Below are 19,466 nucleotides of genomic sequence, written 5' to 3' on the forward strand. Positions count from 1 at the left end.
CATGAGCATCCCCAGTATGCATGAGTTCATCCGTGCTTCTGCACGTTTCAGTTCCTATACTTCTCAGCACGGATTGTTTGTTTAATGAATTATTGATATCTTAATCATTATTTCAGCGTCGTAGCAGTTGCAGTTTTTTTTTTCTGTTCCAGTATGCCAAATCAGGATAACCTAAACCAATAGCCATCGTCAATGTAAATTTCATAGACACGATTACATAGTATGACATGTCATTAAAAAATTTAAACTAGAATAAAACACCCATATCTCAATACATAGTTTCATCTATCATTATTTTTTAGTTACATGCAAGACACAGGCTGTCTAGGTAACGGTGCACAGAAGTTTCATCTCCATGAAACTTATTTTATCTCTCTCTTCATTAATACTTTGTCACATTACTAAAAATATCTACATGACACCCTATTTTTACCTATAAAACTCTTATTAAAATTGACCTTATTGTTTTGGTAGACCAATTCTATTTGCACACTCTTTAAAAACGTACTTACACATTTTTTTATGTCTTTTATGACAAAACCAATGCTAAAGGCGTGTTCAGTCTCTTTGGAACGTAGGAGTTTTATAGCAGAAAATAGATCAATTACTCTATTTTTCCTTTTAACATCCTCCAAAACAAAAATACCTTATGGTAGGAATAGGACATTAGAATTGTTTTTCTATATAAATCATTTGTTTCACGTGAATAACCTTAGTCGATGCCTAAGGATTGTATTCTTATGACTTCATTTTAAAAAATCTGAGCGTGAGGTAAGAGCTCTTAAAAAGAATTTCCTCTGAGGATTCAAGTGCACTTCACATCCAAATCATTCTTTTAAATTCTATGAACAGAATATAATTCCTAAGTTCAAATACCGCGCTCTATTAATTATTCTTTTGAGAAACGTTGTGTCGTAGTACCTTTATTTTTTGTATTCAAAGCAGTTGAGTTTGCTCATTCGCTCTGAAAATTTAGTATGGACTACATAGCATAGTGACAACACCATGGGTTCAGCCTGACGGTACCAACCCCGGAGGATAAGGATATCACATCGAATGTTTGGATACTAATTTAAAGTATTAAATATAGATTAATTAAAAAACTAATTTAATAAATGAGAGCTAATCTGCAAGACGAATTTTTTGAGCCTAATTAATCCATAATTAGCAAATGTTTACTGTAGCATCATATAGGCTAATCATGGATTAATTAGGCTCATTAGATTCGTCTCGCAAATTAATTCAAGATTATGCATGAGTTTTATTTATAGACTACGTTTACTATTTATAATAAGTGTCAAAACATCCAATGTGACTATAGACTAAAGTTTAGCCCCTTAAAACAAACGCTATCATAGGCATACTCAGGTGTTCCAATGGCTAGTTCGCTATGAAGCTCACCAGAGCACGTGGGTGACGCAGGAAAATTTTGCGTTAACACAATGTCATAACAAAGTTTACTATGCTTATATTTTTCTTCGTTTTTGAAATACCACCCATCTTATCCAATTTATTTATGATATTGAGCATAATTTACTTTACTATTCTTAATTAAAACTTCCCAATGCAAAGTATACTTTGAAAATCAATCGTATATTAAGTACAATTTACTATTTTCAACTCAACGCACAATTTATTATTAAAATTTATTTTAATATACAAAATTAAAATTAAGTTGACTTGGTGCAATACACAGATATTTTTGCTAGTCTAAACAAATATACAAATACTCCCTCCATGGCTCCATCACATGATATAAGACATAACTAATACTAACACAAAGGCTAAGAAAGAATTATAATCATCTATTTGTTTAGATTAACTATGTGCTTACGTATGTACGTAGCGTAGTTGGACACTTGGATGGTGTAGAATTTGAAATAAATCAAATTTAGAAAATATATGCTAGTTAATAAAGGTTTTCTGATGATCTATATTTTGATATAAATACCTGAAGCAAATGATTCTCGGGCCTTGGGCACCTTCACAAAGTGGCCGGCTGACGAGACGGCCCCACAAGTCAGTGGAACATACTGGCCCACTATCTCTCCCCCCTCCGATCTCTCGAGTTCAAAACGCTCGCCGGCGACAAGCTCGCCGGCTAGGGTTTCGTGCCCCTGCAAGGGCGGAGCCCCATGAGCGCATCCGGCTTCGGCCGCGACGCCGGCCCCGTCAACCGGGGCCCGGGTACCGCGGCCTTCGCCTTCGGCGCCGGCGCCGCCACCCCGCCGGCCACCCCTGCTCCCTTCACATCCCCTCGCCCGGTCGCTCCGGTTGGGGCCGCCGCCGCCGTATCTCGCTTCCCGAGTCCTCGTCCTCGCCCCCAGCTCGCTGCCGCGGTTGCAACCCCTCGCACTCCCGCCACTTCTCCCGTTCCCATACCCTCATCCTCTGCCGCACGCCCGGCCATTGCTCCCGGCGTCGCCAATCCCGTGCGGTTCCCTAGCTCTCGTCCGGTCGTCAATCCAGGCGTGTCCGCCGCTACTGTACGCCACGTCGCTCGGCATGTTCAGCCCCCGCCGAGGTGAAGCTCTGTGCATTATCAAGTGATGGTTTGCTTTGTTTTTTTTTTTGTGACTTTTGGTATCAAGCTGATTAGTAGCGATTAGGTTTGTGTACTTGCTCTCGCATCCAGCTCTAAGGCCGAGTTCGTTATGGAGAGAATAAGGTAACTTATCCCACGCGGAAAACGTAGTAATAGATTAGTACATGATTAATTAGTTATTAATTATTAAAAAGATATGAAATAAACTAATATGATTTTTTAAAACAACTTTCCTATAGAAAATTTTTGCAAAAAGTACACCGTTTAGCAGTTCGGGAAGCATGCGCGCGGAAAACGAGAGGAATAAGATACCTTATCTGGCTGTCGAACGCAGCCTAAGTAGTATAAGTTTGCTATTAGACATGATTATCGCAAAACCTGTAGTTGTTTGCGTTGTACAGAGCTGTAGTTCATCCAAACTAGTTTTCTATAATAGTACTTTGATGATTGAATAGTTCAGATGGTATTCTTATTGGTGATTTCTGGGACGCGGACGATAATTTTTGTCTGGCCAGTTGTACACTGGCATGCCAGTATTGTCAGGTCGTATTACTCTAGTTTTTACAATGTGAGCTGTGTAAGTTTTACCATTGGAAAACATGGCACGGTCTTGCAAACTATGCATATCAACCTTCTAGCTCATTCCCAAGACCAGTGACTGTTTTAGAGCAGTGCGCACATATAATTGCATGTTCAGGTTGATACAGCACTGGGCGAAAAGAAGGTGACTAATTTCTATGATGCAGTCTTGATTCCATGGCTAAATACCCAATCCCATCCCATCTGGATGTAGTTATACTTTTAGTAGCCATGTTATGTGTTGCTACTCATTTTTTGATGCTTGCATTCTTCGCAGGCCAGCTGCATCATCAATACACAGTCCTGTGCATCCTGTTGTTTCCTCAAGGAGCAGGTCCACATCTCCTCTATCAAATCAGCGTGTCGATTCTCCTTCAGGCTATGATAATGGTATGGGACAAAGAAGGTAAAACTGCCTTTTGATGTGCCTCTTGTCAAGCTACTTGATTTTTAATGGAATCAGGTTTCTTCTGTTGTCCCATATCTATTTGTATCCATGGTATAGATACTTATAACATAAAGATGTCTATAAAGTTATAACTGGAAAGTTAGCAAACATATTTCTCAGTTCTCACTTGGGGGCTTATTTGTTGTCCCTTTTGTTTTGTTGCTTGCTACACTGACATGTTTGAAACTGCATTAAATTACTTTAGTTCAAATGTAATACACCATAATATAATTTGTATGTAGTCAGCGCATGTGAGTTTCTTGTGAAAGTGTTTTTTAATGAACCAAACTAATCTAGTTTTGCCTATGAGCTTTCAGTCATTTACTTCAATGTGGTGGTCATATTTCACTCGCTTCTTATTCTTAAACAAAAAACGACATGCATTGCAATATCTTTGTGGAGTAAAGAACATGATCGCGCCGCCATGTTAACATGCTATGCATCCTCTGGGACACCCTTTTGGATGAGTATAAGCATGGCTGTATAGATCCGTGAAAACTCTCTCTTCTATGTATTAGTCCAGTCGAGATCTTCCTGGAGTTTGCTGCTATAGCTGTCTGAGTGCTATCCACTACAAAACCTGATGTTTCTTCCATTGATAGGTTGGTAAACTATGCAGACCCACTGTTTGAAAATGGAAGTGCACCTATAGAGAAAATGAGGGGACAGCCTTCAGAGTTTGGAAAAACAGCAAGATCATCACCTTTAAACATTACCAGCAATTTTAGACCACCATCAGGCTTCCAAAATTATTACCCTGTGCTGGCTGCTGATCCTCTTGAATACAAGTAAGTTATTTCAAACAGTTCTCAATATTATGTTCTGTATCTGCTTGTCTTATAGCAAAGATTATACTAAAAGATTGTGTAAAACTAGTTACTTAGCTTGTCCACAGTATTTTAATACCGATCTGGTTATGGTCATACTGTGCTTCTTATCTCTCTACTGCTGCTGATTTTTCAGACCTAATGTAAAACCTTCGATGTTCGGAAACCAGAACCAGTCACTTTTCAATGATGTACAGGCAGCTTCCTCTCCTCCTTTGAGCAACAACCGTTTAGTTCCTGGAACTGGCAGGCTGCGTCCTGCCTTCGGGGGTGGCGCGTCTCCAGCAGTGCTTGGTGATGAGAGTCGCTATGATAATTCAGCGCAATCAATTATGGCACTGCAAGAGATGAGCGAACATATGCGACCATCATCACAAAGGTGCTGTGAGCTAGAACTGTTGATCTGTCTTCTGTGCTTATAATCCTACATTTTTCTTGTAGGCTTCTTTTGTACTCCGCCAACATAATGCTCAATGTAATAGCATTATTTCTGTTTGGAGTCGAGTGAAAGATATATGGCAGTTGAAAGTCTTAGATTGATGATTGTTTCTATGTTTGCCTTATGAGTTCGATTAAATTTCTACTACATATATGCTAGTAGCTGATAGCTATCACACAGGGGAACATCGGGTATTTTTGTTGACATTTTATTGCAAAATATATTACCTATTTGCCTACATTTTTTTACTGGTATGGATTCTATATTGATGATGAAACCATATTTCATGGTGTAATTTGATATTTATTGAATAGGAAGGTAAAGCTGCTATGTAATTCATTAATCTATGTTTGTGTAAATTCATTATCTGCCATGTCTCTCTTCTTCTCTGTGTGTTTGCGCATGTACTTGCTCATATCTGGTGCTTAAATGTGTTCTTTCACTATGTTTTTAGATTTCCCTCTCCATCTCAAAGTCGATCATTGGATCATAATATTTCGAAAAGGTCTAGGTCACCTACTTTGTCCCATCAGGATGCTGATGGTGCTGAAGCTCATAACAATGCCGGTGCAAATGCTAGAAGGTATCCCAGATGTTCATTTCTCTATATGTTTAAGGATATTTGGCGCGCATTATGTATCTTTTAATTTAGTGCTTACTGCTTAGACACCAAACAATGTTTTCTCATCTATACATATATAAACCCGAAACATCTGTTTGATATTTAATGATTTGGAAGGAAATAGATGGTAATGAAGATCCTTTGGAAATCATTTTGCTATCATTATTTGTTTGCGGGAGTGAGAAAGGTTTGCTATATTATTTTGGCTATGGTTACCAATGCAGCACTAGTGTCTTCTGTTACCAAACGGACTAAATAATAACACTTGTGCATGCCCAAAACATTCTGAACATGCTTTTCATATTTTTTTCATTATAACAGCTACCTTTCTATATTGCTACCTGGAACATATGGATGAGGAGAAATAACCAAATTTTCAATGGTATTGCCTCAAGTTGGTCATTGTGGAAGGCTAAGTTTAGGGAGGATTTTGCCTTTACATATGTATAGGGCAAAGGAATCAGATAGACCAATAAATATGGGAATCATGGATGCACTCTTTAGCTTTACTCTCTTGTCAATTCTCTCCTTTTTCCTGTAAAATAACTTCACAATGGGAGCCTCTAAAGTTCTTTGTAAAAAAAAAACTTTTCTAGAAAAATATAAATTATTTTTGTTGTAAAGTGTACACTTTATTCTTGGTAAAAATATTATTCAGAAAACATTCTCTAACTTCTAAATGCACAAACCCTGCACTCAAGTTCAATAAGAATTAGCCTTGATGATAATCCATTTTTTGTCCTGTTTTTTTGGAGCAACCTTACAATTTTTGGGGAATCTGTAGATATGAAATTATTGTGTTCTTATTTCCCTAATCTTATTGATTATAGTATGATGTGCTTATTATTTTAATTTTGTCACGTGCTTCTCTTAGATGCTAAAGGGGCTTAAGTATATTGTAGTGGTCTAAAACCTGACGGCTGACATCAGTACGTCCAAGTTGCACTCAGTTTTGTTACTGGCTTTCTATGGTACAGCTAACGTAGTTATTTTTTGTGCTTCCTTTGCAGACTGATAGACTATAGGGATTCCTTATTTGATGATGGAATGGTTGAAACTTCCAAACGAATGAAATCACCTTCGTTAGAATTCACAAACTTGATCAAATCACCATCTTCAGGTGGAGACAATACTAGACCGTCACCTGCAGGTTCCCGAGGCAACAATGCAGTCCAGAATCGACATTCACGTGCTGATATCCAGAAGTAAATACTTCTATGAATTTGTTTTGGCTATTATATATTGTTTCAAATGAGTAGTAACAGCAGTGAGGGTGAAAATTTATTTTAAGTAGGAAAAGCGTAATTTACTGCATCATGTATTTAACCCTAGGAACAATAATAATTCCTGCTTGATCCATTAGTTGACATGCTGAAGCTTTTACACCTAACATTTGATAGTTGTATCGGATGATATTTTTACAGGGCTAGTTCATCTGTTCCCAAGGTTGAAAATCAAGTGCAATCTCATATCGGTGATGCACGTTCACCACCATATCAGAGTGGTTCTTATTCCAATGAACGTAACACAGCTGCTGTTTCTCCACCAAAGACTTCTACTCCTGGTGCTAGCAAAAGAATTGGGACCCCACCGCTGGACTTTACTGATGACGATAACATGATCCCTTCAACAGAAACTGAGAGGTACTTATGGTTAAGCTTATAATCCATCTTTTTCCCACCTTGAAACAATATTTTGATCGAACATTCTACATACTGATATTGATTATAAGCCAAGCGTTTGGCTCGTTTCAGTGTTGATTATAAATCAAACAATATTTGTGATATTTCCTGCAGAGAAAAACAAGCAAAAGCCAAGCGTTTGGCTCGTTTCAGTGTTGAATTAAACAGACCGGTCGACAATATTAATGATTTTGCAAAACCGCAGAAGGACTCTTCAGACAAGCACAAACAATCTTCTTCAATGGGAAAAATTACAACCGAATCAAATGATGGTACCAATGAAAGATCTATGGCTGATGCAGATTCCCGAGGGTTAGCTGCAATTGTTGGGCTTTGTCCTGATATGTGCCCAGGTCTCTAGATCATAGATTATACTACTTCCGTGCAATATTTTCTTGAACCAGCTACTAACGGATGCATATGCATTGTTTTTTTTCTTAGAACCTGAAAGGGCAGAGCGTGAAAGAAAAGGAGATCTTGATAGGTATGAGAGATTAGATGGAGACAGAAACCAAACCACTGAGCTTCTTGCTGTTAAAAAGGCATGTGATGTTATCCTTATCACCTAGCAGTATGGCAAAATTTTATCTGAAACTATATCTATATGTGATCACCTATCACAGGAAGCATGACCAAAATTTTCATCTGATTGATACAGTATAATAGGACCGCCGAGAGAGATGCAGATTTGATAAGGCCTCTGCCAGTTCTGCAGAAAACAATGGATTACCTTCTTAGCTTACTGGATCACACGTACGATGATAACTTCTTGGGCTTATACAACTTCTTATGGGACCGGATGCGAGCGATAAGAATGGATCTTAGAATGCAGCATTTTTTCAATCAATATGCTATTTCTATGTTGGAGCAAATGGTAATTACATTTGTTTTGACACTTAAATCCCAGTCAATTTTCATCCTCAAGCCATCTTTTCTTTTCTGACCAGATAAGGCTCCATATAATAGCAATGCATGAATTATGTGAATACAATAAGGGAGAAGGGTTTTCAGAAGGTTTTGATGCACACCTTAACATCGAGCAGATGAATAAAACGTCAGTTGAGCTATTTCAAATGTATGATGACCACAGGAGAGAGGGTGTATTGTTCCCAACAGAAAAGGAGTTCCGGGGCTATTATGCACTGCTAAAGTTAGACAAGCATCCTGGTTACAAGGTAAGGTATACCTAGTGGCTCTTGTTGTTTCCTGATATTTTCTGACTTGTACCTACTACATGCATCTGAATTTTAGGTTGAACCTGCTGAGTTATCGCTAGACCTTGCTAAGATGTCCCGTGAAATCAGAGGCAGTCCAGACATCTTGTTTGCAAGGGAAGTTGCAAGGTAGTCATACTACATACAAAAGTTTGCACCAATCAAGTTCATCAGCATGCGATTTAACACATTTTCCCTATGCAATTCAGAGCTTGCAGAATGGGAAACTTTATTGCCTTCTTTCGTCTTGCAAGGAAAGCAACGTACTTGCAGGCTTGTTTGATGCATGCTCACTTTGCAAAGGTACAATTATTGTCTGTGAAGGCCGCTCCTTCTGGTATCCTTTTAGTGAAAATTATTTCTCCAAAGATGGCCAGATATTTGCTAGTTGCAAAGAGTGTAATAAAGTAGCCTTTGGAATAAGAAAAATCAAAGCTATAACTTTTGAATATTTTACTTGTTTTATTAAAACTGTTATTGCAGTTGTTAGGTTGCGCTGCTCACATCTTAATGTACTGTTTTCATGTGGTAGGCTGTTTATTATTCAGTCCTCTCTTTTGAAAGCTTAAAAGGTTCTTTCTCTACACAGCTAAGAAGGCAAGCGCTGGCTTCCTTGCACAGTGGTCTTCAGAATAGCCAAGGCATCCCTATTTCACAAGTTGTTGAGTGGCTTGCTATGGAGGTACTTCTCTCGTGTAGTATTACCTCCGTTTCACATTTTAAGATGTTTTGGCCTTCTCTAGATTCATATGAATGCCAATAAATCTGAACACATATAAAACATATTCATTGATCCATGGATGAATCTAGCTAGAGCTAAAACATCTTATAATATGGAATGGAGGGAGTAATAGCTAATTTTAAAATGGGGGAAATGATTATCCTTGTATGTTGTTTTTTTCAGGATGAGGATATTGAAAGTCTTGTAGAATACTATGGTTTTGGATTGAGGCAATATGAAGAACTGTACTTAGTGAAAGAAGGCCCTTTTCTTAACAGCGAGACTGATTTCTCATCTGGCTGTTCTCAACTTGTGCACTTGAAGAAATCACAGAGAATCATCAATGATGTTTCTTCTGGTCCAGCATGTGCTTCTACTTGCCAAAAAGAGACTGTTGCGCCATATTCTGGTGGGTTTGCTTCCCCCACTAGAACACGAGAGCAGGTTAAAACACAGCCTTCTCTTCTGGCCAAAAGAGACTTTGGCATGCCATTTACTGCATCTGTTTCTCCCACTTCTGCGAGACAGACTACCTCCCTGTATTCTGGTCCCTTTTCCCCAAAAGCTGGCAACAAACAATTCAGTTTGCCATCTTCAAGTCCTATATCCCCAACTTCTGGCAAAAAGGAGAGTATCCCTGTACTTTTTAGTACTCCTTCTCCACATACTAGCAATCAAACTATATTCTCGCGCACAGGATGGATAGATGAACAAAGGGGAGCTTCACCAAAAGCAGAAAGCAACACAAAGGTGGCTGATGATTTTATACCTGAAGATCAGGATGATAGTGTTGTAGGGTTCCCTCAAGGGCAACCTGATGTACTGTGGCCACAAGCTAACATTCAACAGGACAATGCTTTGGAGGAAACCAATTTTTTACGTCCTCTTGCAGATGTCTCCTTAAATTACTCCAGTATGCATGGAGAGGAAAATGAATTCAGGCCAGATAGTTCCGGTATTGATATGTGTATGGACGAGGAGAGTTTATCAGACCGACAAGTCAATTTAGTACAGCCCGAGTCATTTGCGGATTCACAGTCATCTGATTCTGATCACGAGGAATATGATGATCACAAGATTGGTTACAGAGCAGCAGATAACGTGTTACCGGTTGTTGTATCTCCAAAGAAAACTGTTTCCAATGAAAGGTTGAAGATAATACTGAGGTTGGTCCTTGATTTATTGTTATCCCAACCATTAATGCTCCATTGGCCGCAACCAACCAATGTTCCCTATTATGATTTTGCAGGAAATGGAGGCAGTGTGCTATGGACAAGAGATTTCTTAGAGAGCAGAAAAATGCTCTTGCTATTGCAGCATTGAGTTCTCTGTCTCTTGGTCCACCAGTTCACCAAACTGCAGTGGTAAGTCTACCTTAAACATTTTTATTTTTATCTCATTGCCTTATAACTTCAGATGTGTTTTGAGTACATAAATCTTGGGTTTCAGCACCTAACTCATGCTTTGAGGTACATACTAGTTTTTATAAGAGGAGAAATTTAACCAGATGAAACTGTCTACCACTTTGTCTTAACTTTGAATAAACATCTTAACCTTTGTGGATGTGCTCTATTGAAGCCATGCTGTTTTCTGTGATCTTTTCTATTGTGAAAACATGGTAACAATTTGTTGACTTTTCTGCATTGAAGGTGCCATTGCACACAGTTCATGATCTGGACATTCGTCATGCATTTGAAGAGAGACACTCAAGACAACAACTATCGTTGTCACCTCTAAATGTCTCAGAGTTGGCTGGTCCTATTTTAACAGAAAGGAACCCTGATGCAAGATGCATCTGCTGGAAGCTTCTTGTACTAGTTCCACCTGATAACATGGAATTCAAGAACAGCAATTATGCCTCAAAATGGTTGCTCAAAAAAATCATGGGCTCTGGAAATGATGATGCTGGGTTGCTTTTTTCTTCAACAGACCTATCAATTTGGACAAACTGGAACAGTTCTCCAGACACATGTTGTCTATCTGTTGCTAGGGCCAGTGACCAGCAAGTCATTGGTAACGACGTAGCCTATGGCACAAACTGTATAATATTCCTGGTATCTGAAACTATTCCGTGGGAAATGCAGAAGGCACAGGTTAGCAGTCTGTTAGCATCTATACCTGCTAAATCCAATCTTCCTCTGCTGATTTTGAGTGGCGACACATACACTGAAGAGTATGATTACGCGTCACGGAGTATCATTGACAGTCTTGGCCTCAGTTCTTTGAGCGAAGAAAAGATTGCATCATGCTTGGTTGTTTTTCTAGTTGCAGATAACATGGAAGGTTATGCCAATGGGTTCTTCGATGATGAGAAATTACGTGGGGGTCTGAAGTGGCTGACAAAAAACATGCCTCTGCAGCCTGATGTCACTCTTGTGAAGACCCGGGAGTTGCTTCTGAACTACTTGAACCCATCACTTGAGCTGCTTAACAGCCGTGCTGCACCTCAAGTTTGTCCTGAGCATTGCATTTCAGTATACAACAAATCTGTCAACCAGCTCGCAGAGGAGGTCTCAGCAGCAGCATACACAGCTTCTAACCAATGTCCAGCACCTGAGATTAACCTTCTGGAGAGATCGAGCAGTGAGAGGATGTTCGCAGAAATGTTCCTACCTAGCATGGGATGGTCACTACCATCAAGAATACATCCATTGCTTGTAACCATAAAGAGTTGCAAGCTTCCAGAGTTCAGTTACGATTTGTCTTGGTTAAACCAAGGCTCTCACATGGGCAGTCAAATCCAAGATCAGAAGTTATACCTTGAGGAGTGCTTAACAAAATACCTGACTCAATCAGCTCATTTGCTAAATGAAGCCCAGGCGGCTACCGAAGTGAAGGTCATTGTGCAGAAAGGCGTCGGTCTCGAGCTCCGTGGCTCACATTACCGCCTTGTGCCAAGATGGGTGACAATCTTCCGCCGAATTTTCAACTGGAGGCTAGCCAGGCTCTCCACAGGAGAGTTCTCAGAAGCTTATGTCCTGAGTCAAAATCTCTACCAAACATCGTCAGCTGATCCAAATCCAAAGTTTCCGAACAGAGGAGGAACCCAGCATGATCTCTCTGCCAGCAGCAACACTACGGATGATGAGGAGGTGCCCATCCTGGAGGATCGCAGCATGACGCCTTCTGTGTCATCTGGCCTCTCCCTAGATGAGATCATCGAGATCAGTTGCGATCTCGATGCGGTCAGCGTGCCACCGGCGAAACCCCTTCCACCCCAACTGCCCACCCAGCTTCTCCATGAACCTCAACCTCCTGCAGCCACCAATGGCGGGGTGAACGGGGTTGGGGTGCTCGGAGCTGGTGATGGCATGCGGATGCGGATGCCCAGAAGGCCGGAGCTTAAAGATTTGGTGCCCATGGAGAGGGATGACAAACTTGCCCGGCTACTGGAGCAGTGCAGCAAGGTGCAGGACAGGATCGACGACACACTCTCCATATACTTCTGAGCCTTTTGTTTTTTGTTATTTGAAGGGCATAGATGATTCCGAAGGCTTGAAGTGGGCAACTAGCTGAGCTCATGCCTTCTTGTTGTAAGCTGTAACATTAGATGTCATGTGAAAAACCATTTTTGCCAGGCCATGTGAATCTACGGGAAACCTACACAAATCTGGCGCTCGATTTTTCTGGAAAAAATCAGACGTGATCTGACCATATAAAAAAAAATTCATTGAAACATACTATGAAACATTTTCGCTATTTATAAAATATAGTTTTTATTTATTGAAATAACAAAAGTCTTGCTTACTAAAAGACAAATAAGAAACATAAAAAAAAAACATCATGAACATTGAAAAAAATATTGACCCAAACATCAACATATCGCAAAAATAATACATTTTTAATGTGGCTCTTCTTCTCTCTAGTGGCTATGCATAAAATTAAAATATCAAGAATATAAAGTAAAACATTTCAATCTAACACTAAACTTATATATTTTTATTATATATATATATATATATATATATATTGTGTGTGTGTGAGAGAGATCTTGTTATAACATGTTAATTACAACAAACATTATGGTTAAATTGGATAATAGTAGTTGAGAATAAAATATTGGTTGAAAGTTGCTAACAACTAATGATACCCCCTCCGTCCCAAAATAAATCAATCTTTCACTTTTTACATAAAATGTTTGACTCTTCGTTTTATTTAAAAAAATTACGATTAATATTTTAATTTTTATTAGATGATAAATCATAAATAATATTTTACGTGTGACTATTTTTTTAATTTTTTAAAATTTTTTAAATAAAATGAATGGTCAAACAGATCACGTAAACTAAAGAATTGACTTTTTTAGACGAAGGGAAGTACTTTTTTTAGACGGAGGGAAGTACGTGCCTAAAAGTGAGATGTTGATGCTCACGGATAATGACATGCATGTGGGAGTGTGCACACGCAGAGGACGTCCGATATTTGGATCGGATCGAGCGCCTGTCATAGATCATTTTCGGAATCTATGTATCATCATTTTTACATGAACATGATACATAGGCCCATAGAAGAGTAGAGACAATGTGTCTGGCTTTTGAGCATACACTGATATTGATAGTATCCGAAGCGCTTGTCCGGATTGTTTTAGGTAGATCTCACTTCGTTTTATGTTATAAGTTATTTTAATTTATAATAAGTTAAAACCTTTTTAACTTTAGTCAAATTTATAAAAATATATACTCATATTGTCCGGATTTTTTTAAGGCAGATGCTCACTTCATTTTATATTATAAGTTATTTTAATTTATAATAAGTTAAAGCCTTTTTAAGTTTAGCTAAATTTATAAAAATATATACTCACATCAACGGTATCAAATTTGTTCCATTGAATATATTTTTTATATATTTATTTGGTAATAGAAATATTTTAGTTAGACTTAAAGAGTTGACTTTGGACGAACCTAAAACTACATACCATGATATGAAACAGTAGTATCTTAGATTGATGCAAGAGCAGGTACATGTAGACTATAAGCCGACTATAATCATATTTTAAGATGACAAGAGAGAAGAACAGCGGGCTACAGATTTATAGCCAGCTGCAGCGTGAACTCCAAGACATATGTATGTATAATAGGTGGGACCAAATATTAATTGTGTCGTATATGACTATTGTATGAATTTACTACTAATTAGTTGGCTATAGACAATTTATAGTCAATAGTTAGCTATACTATTGAATTTGCTCTAACATAGCTATTACGTTTGTCGTGCTTTGATCATCTCCAGCAGTCCATTCATCTTATCATTCATTCTGAAAATAAAGGACGAAAAGTCAACAAAATGTTTATCTCATCCTCTATTTTTAGATGTCATCCATGTTAGGAGAGAGAAACTTCATATTTAGATGTTGTCTCTGTCCTCCAAAGAGAGATGAAAATATGATTAATATCATATATGAATGATCTGATGGAGTACAAAGACATATAAAAGTAAAACTATTTTAGATGATCATCCAAATAAAGATGTATAGATAACTAAATTTTAGATGAGCTGCTAGAGATACTCTTACGAGAGTGGATTAAGTATCAAGAATGCGATATATAAAAGGCTACAGTTCGTTTCTTTCAGATACGGTGTGTGTTTAAAATAAACGTCAAATATTCGTTGGTTCTTCTCAAAGGAAGATGAAGATTCACGCGTCGCATCTCCAGATCGCCACTGCTCCTCAATCATATATTACGGCAAGCGTCAACTTTTAAGACATCTTTTAAGCTGTTAGTAAATACAGGCACGGCGACGCAGTGGTCGTCACATGATGAAGTCAAACCAATCCCCAAGTTAAACGCGACCCAGTTTGGGTCCGTCAGAAACATTCGCATCGTCAGTCAGCAGGTGCTCTAAGAAAAACACGAGCAACAGCACCGTGAGGATCTGCCGCCGGTGCATGACGGACACTGCAAAGCCAGCAATAGCTTCCCTCACTGCCTTTGTATACGAATTGCTCTGAAAATTCAACGAAATTTCGATTAGGGTAAGAGGTTACCGATGACAGTGGTCGTGGTATCATGTTGTTTTTTCTTCTGAATTTAATTACTGTTTCTAAATTGAAATATTGTAATGCAACAGATGAACCATTGAGGGCTTGTTTGCATTTAATCGCTTTATGGATGAGAAGATTGATAGCATTACCTCGTCAGTTTTTAGCAGGAGACTGCTGGGATGCCGCGCTGTACTGACTGATCCATGTTGACGCCGCCTTCCCTTTGATGCCATGCTTCTGCTGGTTGTGATACAGCTCTCCCGCTTTCTTTCACCTCGGGGGTTTCTGATGTTTTTCCGATCCCAAGCAAAGGGTGTGTCGGAGAAGGAGCGGTGCAGGAGAGGTGTTGTTCTGTTGGAGAGCCAGAAGAGGATGATGGCAGTTCAGTAGCAGCATCTCTGTTCAGATGGCTAGCTTCTGATGGTACATATATAGGTAGATCTGACCGCACCCTGTGCAGAGCTATTGGTGCTCCCGAGCTGCTGCAGTTCATTTTCTGGCTCCCTGCAGGACCTGGCTGAGTAAATGTAGGAAAGAACAATAAATTTCTACATGCCAGAAAATAATTGTAGCTTTACACCTATATAAATTTGAATAATATGCACCAACATTTTCAGAATCCCGGATGTGCACAATGATTATTGTAATGTCGTCCGTCCTGTTTTCATGCTCCAGCCAAAGTTTGTACGATTCTGCAGCAATTGCTGAGCAAGCTTCCCGAGGATCTTCATATGCAGCCACCTGTTGGGATAAGAAAAAACGGGTTCAGATTTAGTGGCATGCATGCAGTGTCATAGAGAGATTAACAGGACACAACTAAGTAATGAAAACCACATACAGATCAACATGAAATTGTTACTGAAAGTTACATGATGGTGGTTACAAGGCATAAAAACAATATTTGATTACCACATTACTTTAGTAGTCACAAAAGGTCAAATCTAACATGCAGTCACAACTAGCCCGTCTACACCATCATAATCTAGAACCACCAATGTCGTCTCTCTTTTCCCCAATTGACAAGGTAATTTGTAGGCCCTGAGAGCGAACATGGTACCCCCTTGTTGCCTTCTGTTAATAGAATATCATATATTTCCGTGGTGCCGAAAAAGGGATAAGTGATATTTTTCACTGCTCCCAACTGATAAGTAATACACCTTATGTACATATTTCACCAAGCGCAAGGAGAGATGTACTCCTTCCGTCCCAAAATAATTTTATCTTTTTGGTTCAAAATAAGTTCTTCTTTCTAGTTCAAATTGAGATAACCATGTAAAGCAAAAAGGCTGTTACCAGCCTGGCTTCCTTGCATTCATAGTGGTAGTACATTCAGTTAAGGAAAGTGGTGGGAAGGAAAAGAGGTTCATGAGGGGACCACAATCATGAACATCATTCCATGTTAGGGCCTAACCAACATACATTTGACAGCATGTAGGCATCCACAGTGAACTAGCCATCATCAATCAATTCTTAATTGACTTTTCAGTTTTGAGTCCAATAAGATGTTTCCATCAGCAATATTTTCTGAAACGTGTTATAACTATTCCTGATTCACCCAGCCTATTTTGTGATGTTCTTACAGTGATTTACCTATCATGCCCCTTGTTTCGAGTCAAGACTCCTGATTAGTCAATTTGCTGTTACAGCTCAAATGCCAGTCTAGTCTACTATTCTTCTACTAAATAAAAGTACATCCACTTATGCATAACTTTATTCAGAGTGATAGCTTTCATAATGGCAACATCAATCAACCTCAAAACCCAAACCATTTTGTAATCATTACACCTTCCTGCAGTTCCAACCTTTTAAACAAAGCTAAAGGCTGACGGATTAATTTTAGATGCATTAATGCAACAACGGATGGAGCAAAAAAATTTATCCGTGACCAAATGCATTTATTGATGACAAAATTGATCTATTTAAATTCATGAGTGCTACTGGTAGGTTAACTATAAAATGTTAGCAACCATTAATATCCATCTCCCCATATATCGTAATATCACATGCACTAAGCTCACCTCCTAACATAACTAGATGACTCCACAGATAGCCTCCCCTTTGCTGTAATCCGCGAAATGCTGATGATGTTCCTTAATCCACAGGGAGTTAATAACATCGCACACAGAGGTTTCATGTACCCTAGCATGCAACACTAATGTGCAGTTTACCACTAAATTTGCACTTTGCCGTTGTTCATGTTAAGCTGTAGAAGCAAAACCTTACACTCTGTGCCCTATTGATCACGTTTATGAGGGCCAGGGAATCAATTTCATGCTTCCCCAGAACAGAGCATGCCAAGATCATAATCTAGCTGGGTTTAAATGTTTCAAGAATGAAACCTATGCAGCAATAACTCTCTGCAAGGGATGTTCTAAAATATATTTCCACCATTCAAACATTTCAGAATCTTAATTAAATGCAAGTTCTTGGAATACCGGGTGCTTCCTATAAGCCAGAGGCTGACAAGTCGACCACACTCAGCCAGTTCTAAATAGAGAAGAGAAGGAAGAAGCAAAAAAAATTCTTTTACTCCCATTATAACAGTTAAGCATGTGTGCCAGTGATAATTCATGGTGAGAATTGCAGTATGATATTTCAATATCAATCTAGCCTACACCCAAAATGCTCTACACCAAGGGCCCAGTTTTGAGGAAGCAAATGAACCGGTTAGTTACTATGCCTGATGCACTACAAAATAGTTCACTAGTATCCTATGTGTGCAATACAAACTTTGAAATAATCTGTCCGAAAATAGAATGGGCATGGATGAATTGGTTCAGAAAATATAGTGAGCATGAATTAGTGTGGAGAGAGAGGAAAACATCACCATGTCCACGACATCCTGGCTGGAGAGAAACTCAAACACGCCATCGCTCGCAACGACGAAGAATAAGTGGGCTGGAGTAATTTCTACAGTTTTCACCTCAGGTTCGGCAATGACACCGACAGCCTCGGCGGCTTGGTCGCCGAGACTGCGCGTGAAGGCCGTGCCGGGGTAGAGCCCGTCGCGCGCCCACACGCGGGGCGGGTCCCCCTCGTCGGCGACCCAGCCCTCCGCGTCCGGGTCGCGCACGCCCTCCACCTGCTCCACCGACATCACCCGCGCGCCGCACGCCTTCACGCGGGCGCGCTCGTCGGGGCGGAACGGCGTCTGGTCCAACGACAGCTCCTCCGCCACCACGCGCCCGTCCCGCCACACCCCGGCGACGGCGCGCGAGTCCCCGACGTTGGCGACGTGGAGCGCTCCCCGGGCCACCAGCGCCGCCACCGCTGTGGTCCCGCTCATCGAGTCGTCCACCGCGGCCGCCGCGTGCATCTCCGCGTTGGCCGCGGGCATCGCCACCCGGAACGCCGCCGCGGGGTCCTCCACTACCAGCCTCCCACCCCCACCACCGCCCTCCTCCGCGGCCAGCAGCCGCGGCAGCGCGTCCCTCGCGAACCCGGCGCACGCGGCGCCGCACGCGCCGTGGCCGTCGAACACCGCGAACAGGTGGAGATCGGGGTCCCCGGCGAACCTCGTGGCCACCAGGTACGCGTCCTGCGACTCCCTCCCTGGGGAGTCCGGGTACAGCCCGGCCACCGTCAGCGTGGCGTACTCCAGCACCAGCCCGGCCCCCGGAACCGCCGCCCGGCCAAGCGTCGCGGCGCCGCGGCCGCCCGCTCCCCCACCCCCGCCGCCGCCGCTTCCGCCGCCGCGTCGTCCCCTCTGCCGCCGCGGCACGCAGCACTTCCCCTGCGCGCACCCCATCGACGGCGCGCGGCTAGGGTTCGATGGTTTTGGGAAGTTTTAACAAATCGGAAGGGGAATTCGGAAGAGGAGAAGAAAAAGGCGACACACATCGAATGATTCAAATCGCACCCTCTGTCACGCGAGTGAGCGTGTGCGCGAAGAAAAAAAATATTTTTTTAAAAAAATACTTGTGTGATCTCCTGAGGGTGACTGTTTAGTTTTTTCAAACAATATATTTGCAATAAAGAATAATTTAGAGATAATAATTTATATATGTATTCTTAGTGATCTAAATCTAATGCTGGAAAATAAACTTGAGTGAAAAACCTTAAAATTAACTCAAATTTAAGATTAAAAATTTAAATTTTGATTTATAAGCATAGGTAGAAATGAAAAGATGAAGTTGCTCATCTTAATAACTTAATTTCTAGCAATGAATTTAGATATATTTATGTTTAATTTTTATACATTGATTTTTTTAGAGGACGGATGAATATGCGAAGAAAAATAATTACTTAAATAGGTAAAATAAAATAAGAGTGACGCGTCGATGCAGTGGTAGTATGGGATTCGTGTGGGGGGGTTTTGGCGTGTGCTACCTCCGCGGGTTTGAGAGTGACGTGAATGAAAAATGTGCAGTTTTTTCTTTTAGCGATCAGGGAATTGGAAGAATGTG

At 40.3% G+C, this 19,466-nt stretch overlaps 2 protein-coding genes across 3 annotated transcripts; one reads left to right on the forward strand and one right to left on the reverse strand.

Annotated features, from left to right (window-relative positions):
• Window positions 1–1,993: 1,993 nt before the first annotated feature.
• On the forward strand, window positions 1,994–12,765 carry LOC102709948 (SAC3 family protein B). 2 transcript variants are annotated; one of them, XM_040525765.1, is made up of 17 exons: window positions 1,994–2,524; window positions 3,402–3,530; window positions 4,175–4,360; window positions 4,536–4,778; window positions 5,293–5,421; window positions 6,471–6,665; window positions 6,885–7,103; window positions 7,257–7,495; window positions 7,584–7,684; window positions 7,801–8,016; window positions 8,090–8,317; window positions 8,394–8,485; window positions 8,566–8,659; window positions 8,946–9,038; window positions 9,261–10,243; window positions 10,327–10,441; window positions 10,727–12,765. In XM_040525765.1, exons 1-17 carry the CDS (start codon window positions 2,136–2,138, stop codon window positions 12,524–12,526), a joined length of 5,451 nt encoding a protein of 1,816 aa, XP_040381699.1. In that variant the 5' UTR covers window positions 1,994–2,135; the 3' UTR covers window positions 12,527–12,765. The 2 variants fall into 2 exon arrangements, with proteins under 2 accessions (XP_040381699.1, XP_040381700.1); XM_040525766.1 differs by having other exon boundaries at window positions 8,575–8,659.
• Window positions 12,766–14,490: 1,725 nt separating this feature from the next.
• LOC102710228 (probable protein phosphatase 2C 65) lies at window positions 14,491–18,913 on the reverse strand. The gene is made up of 4 exons (XM_006658833.3): window positions 17,888–18,913; window positions 15,670–15,801; window positions 15,210–15,577; window positions 14,491–15,023 (listed from the first exon to the last, which is right to left on the reverse strand). Exons 1-3 carry the CDS (start codon window positions 18,806–18,808, stop codon window positions 15,221–15,223), a joined length of 1,410 nt encoding a protein of 469 aa, XP_006658896.2. The 5' UTR covers window positions 18,809–18,913; the 3' UTR covers window positions 14,491–15,023; window positions 15,210–15,220.
• Between the last annotated feature and the right edge of the window lie 553 nt (window positions 18,914–19,466).

Source organism: Oryza brachyantha, chromosome 7 (genome assembly GCF_000231095.2).
Source record: "Oryza brachyantha chromosome 7, ObraRS2, whole genome shotgun sequence".
In the NCBI taxonomy this organism is placed as follows: domain Eukaryota; kingdom Viridiplantae; phylum Streptophyta; class Magnoliopsida; order Poales; family Poaceae; genus Oryza; species Oryza brachyantha.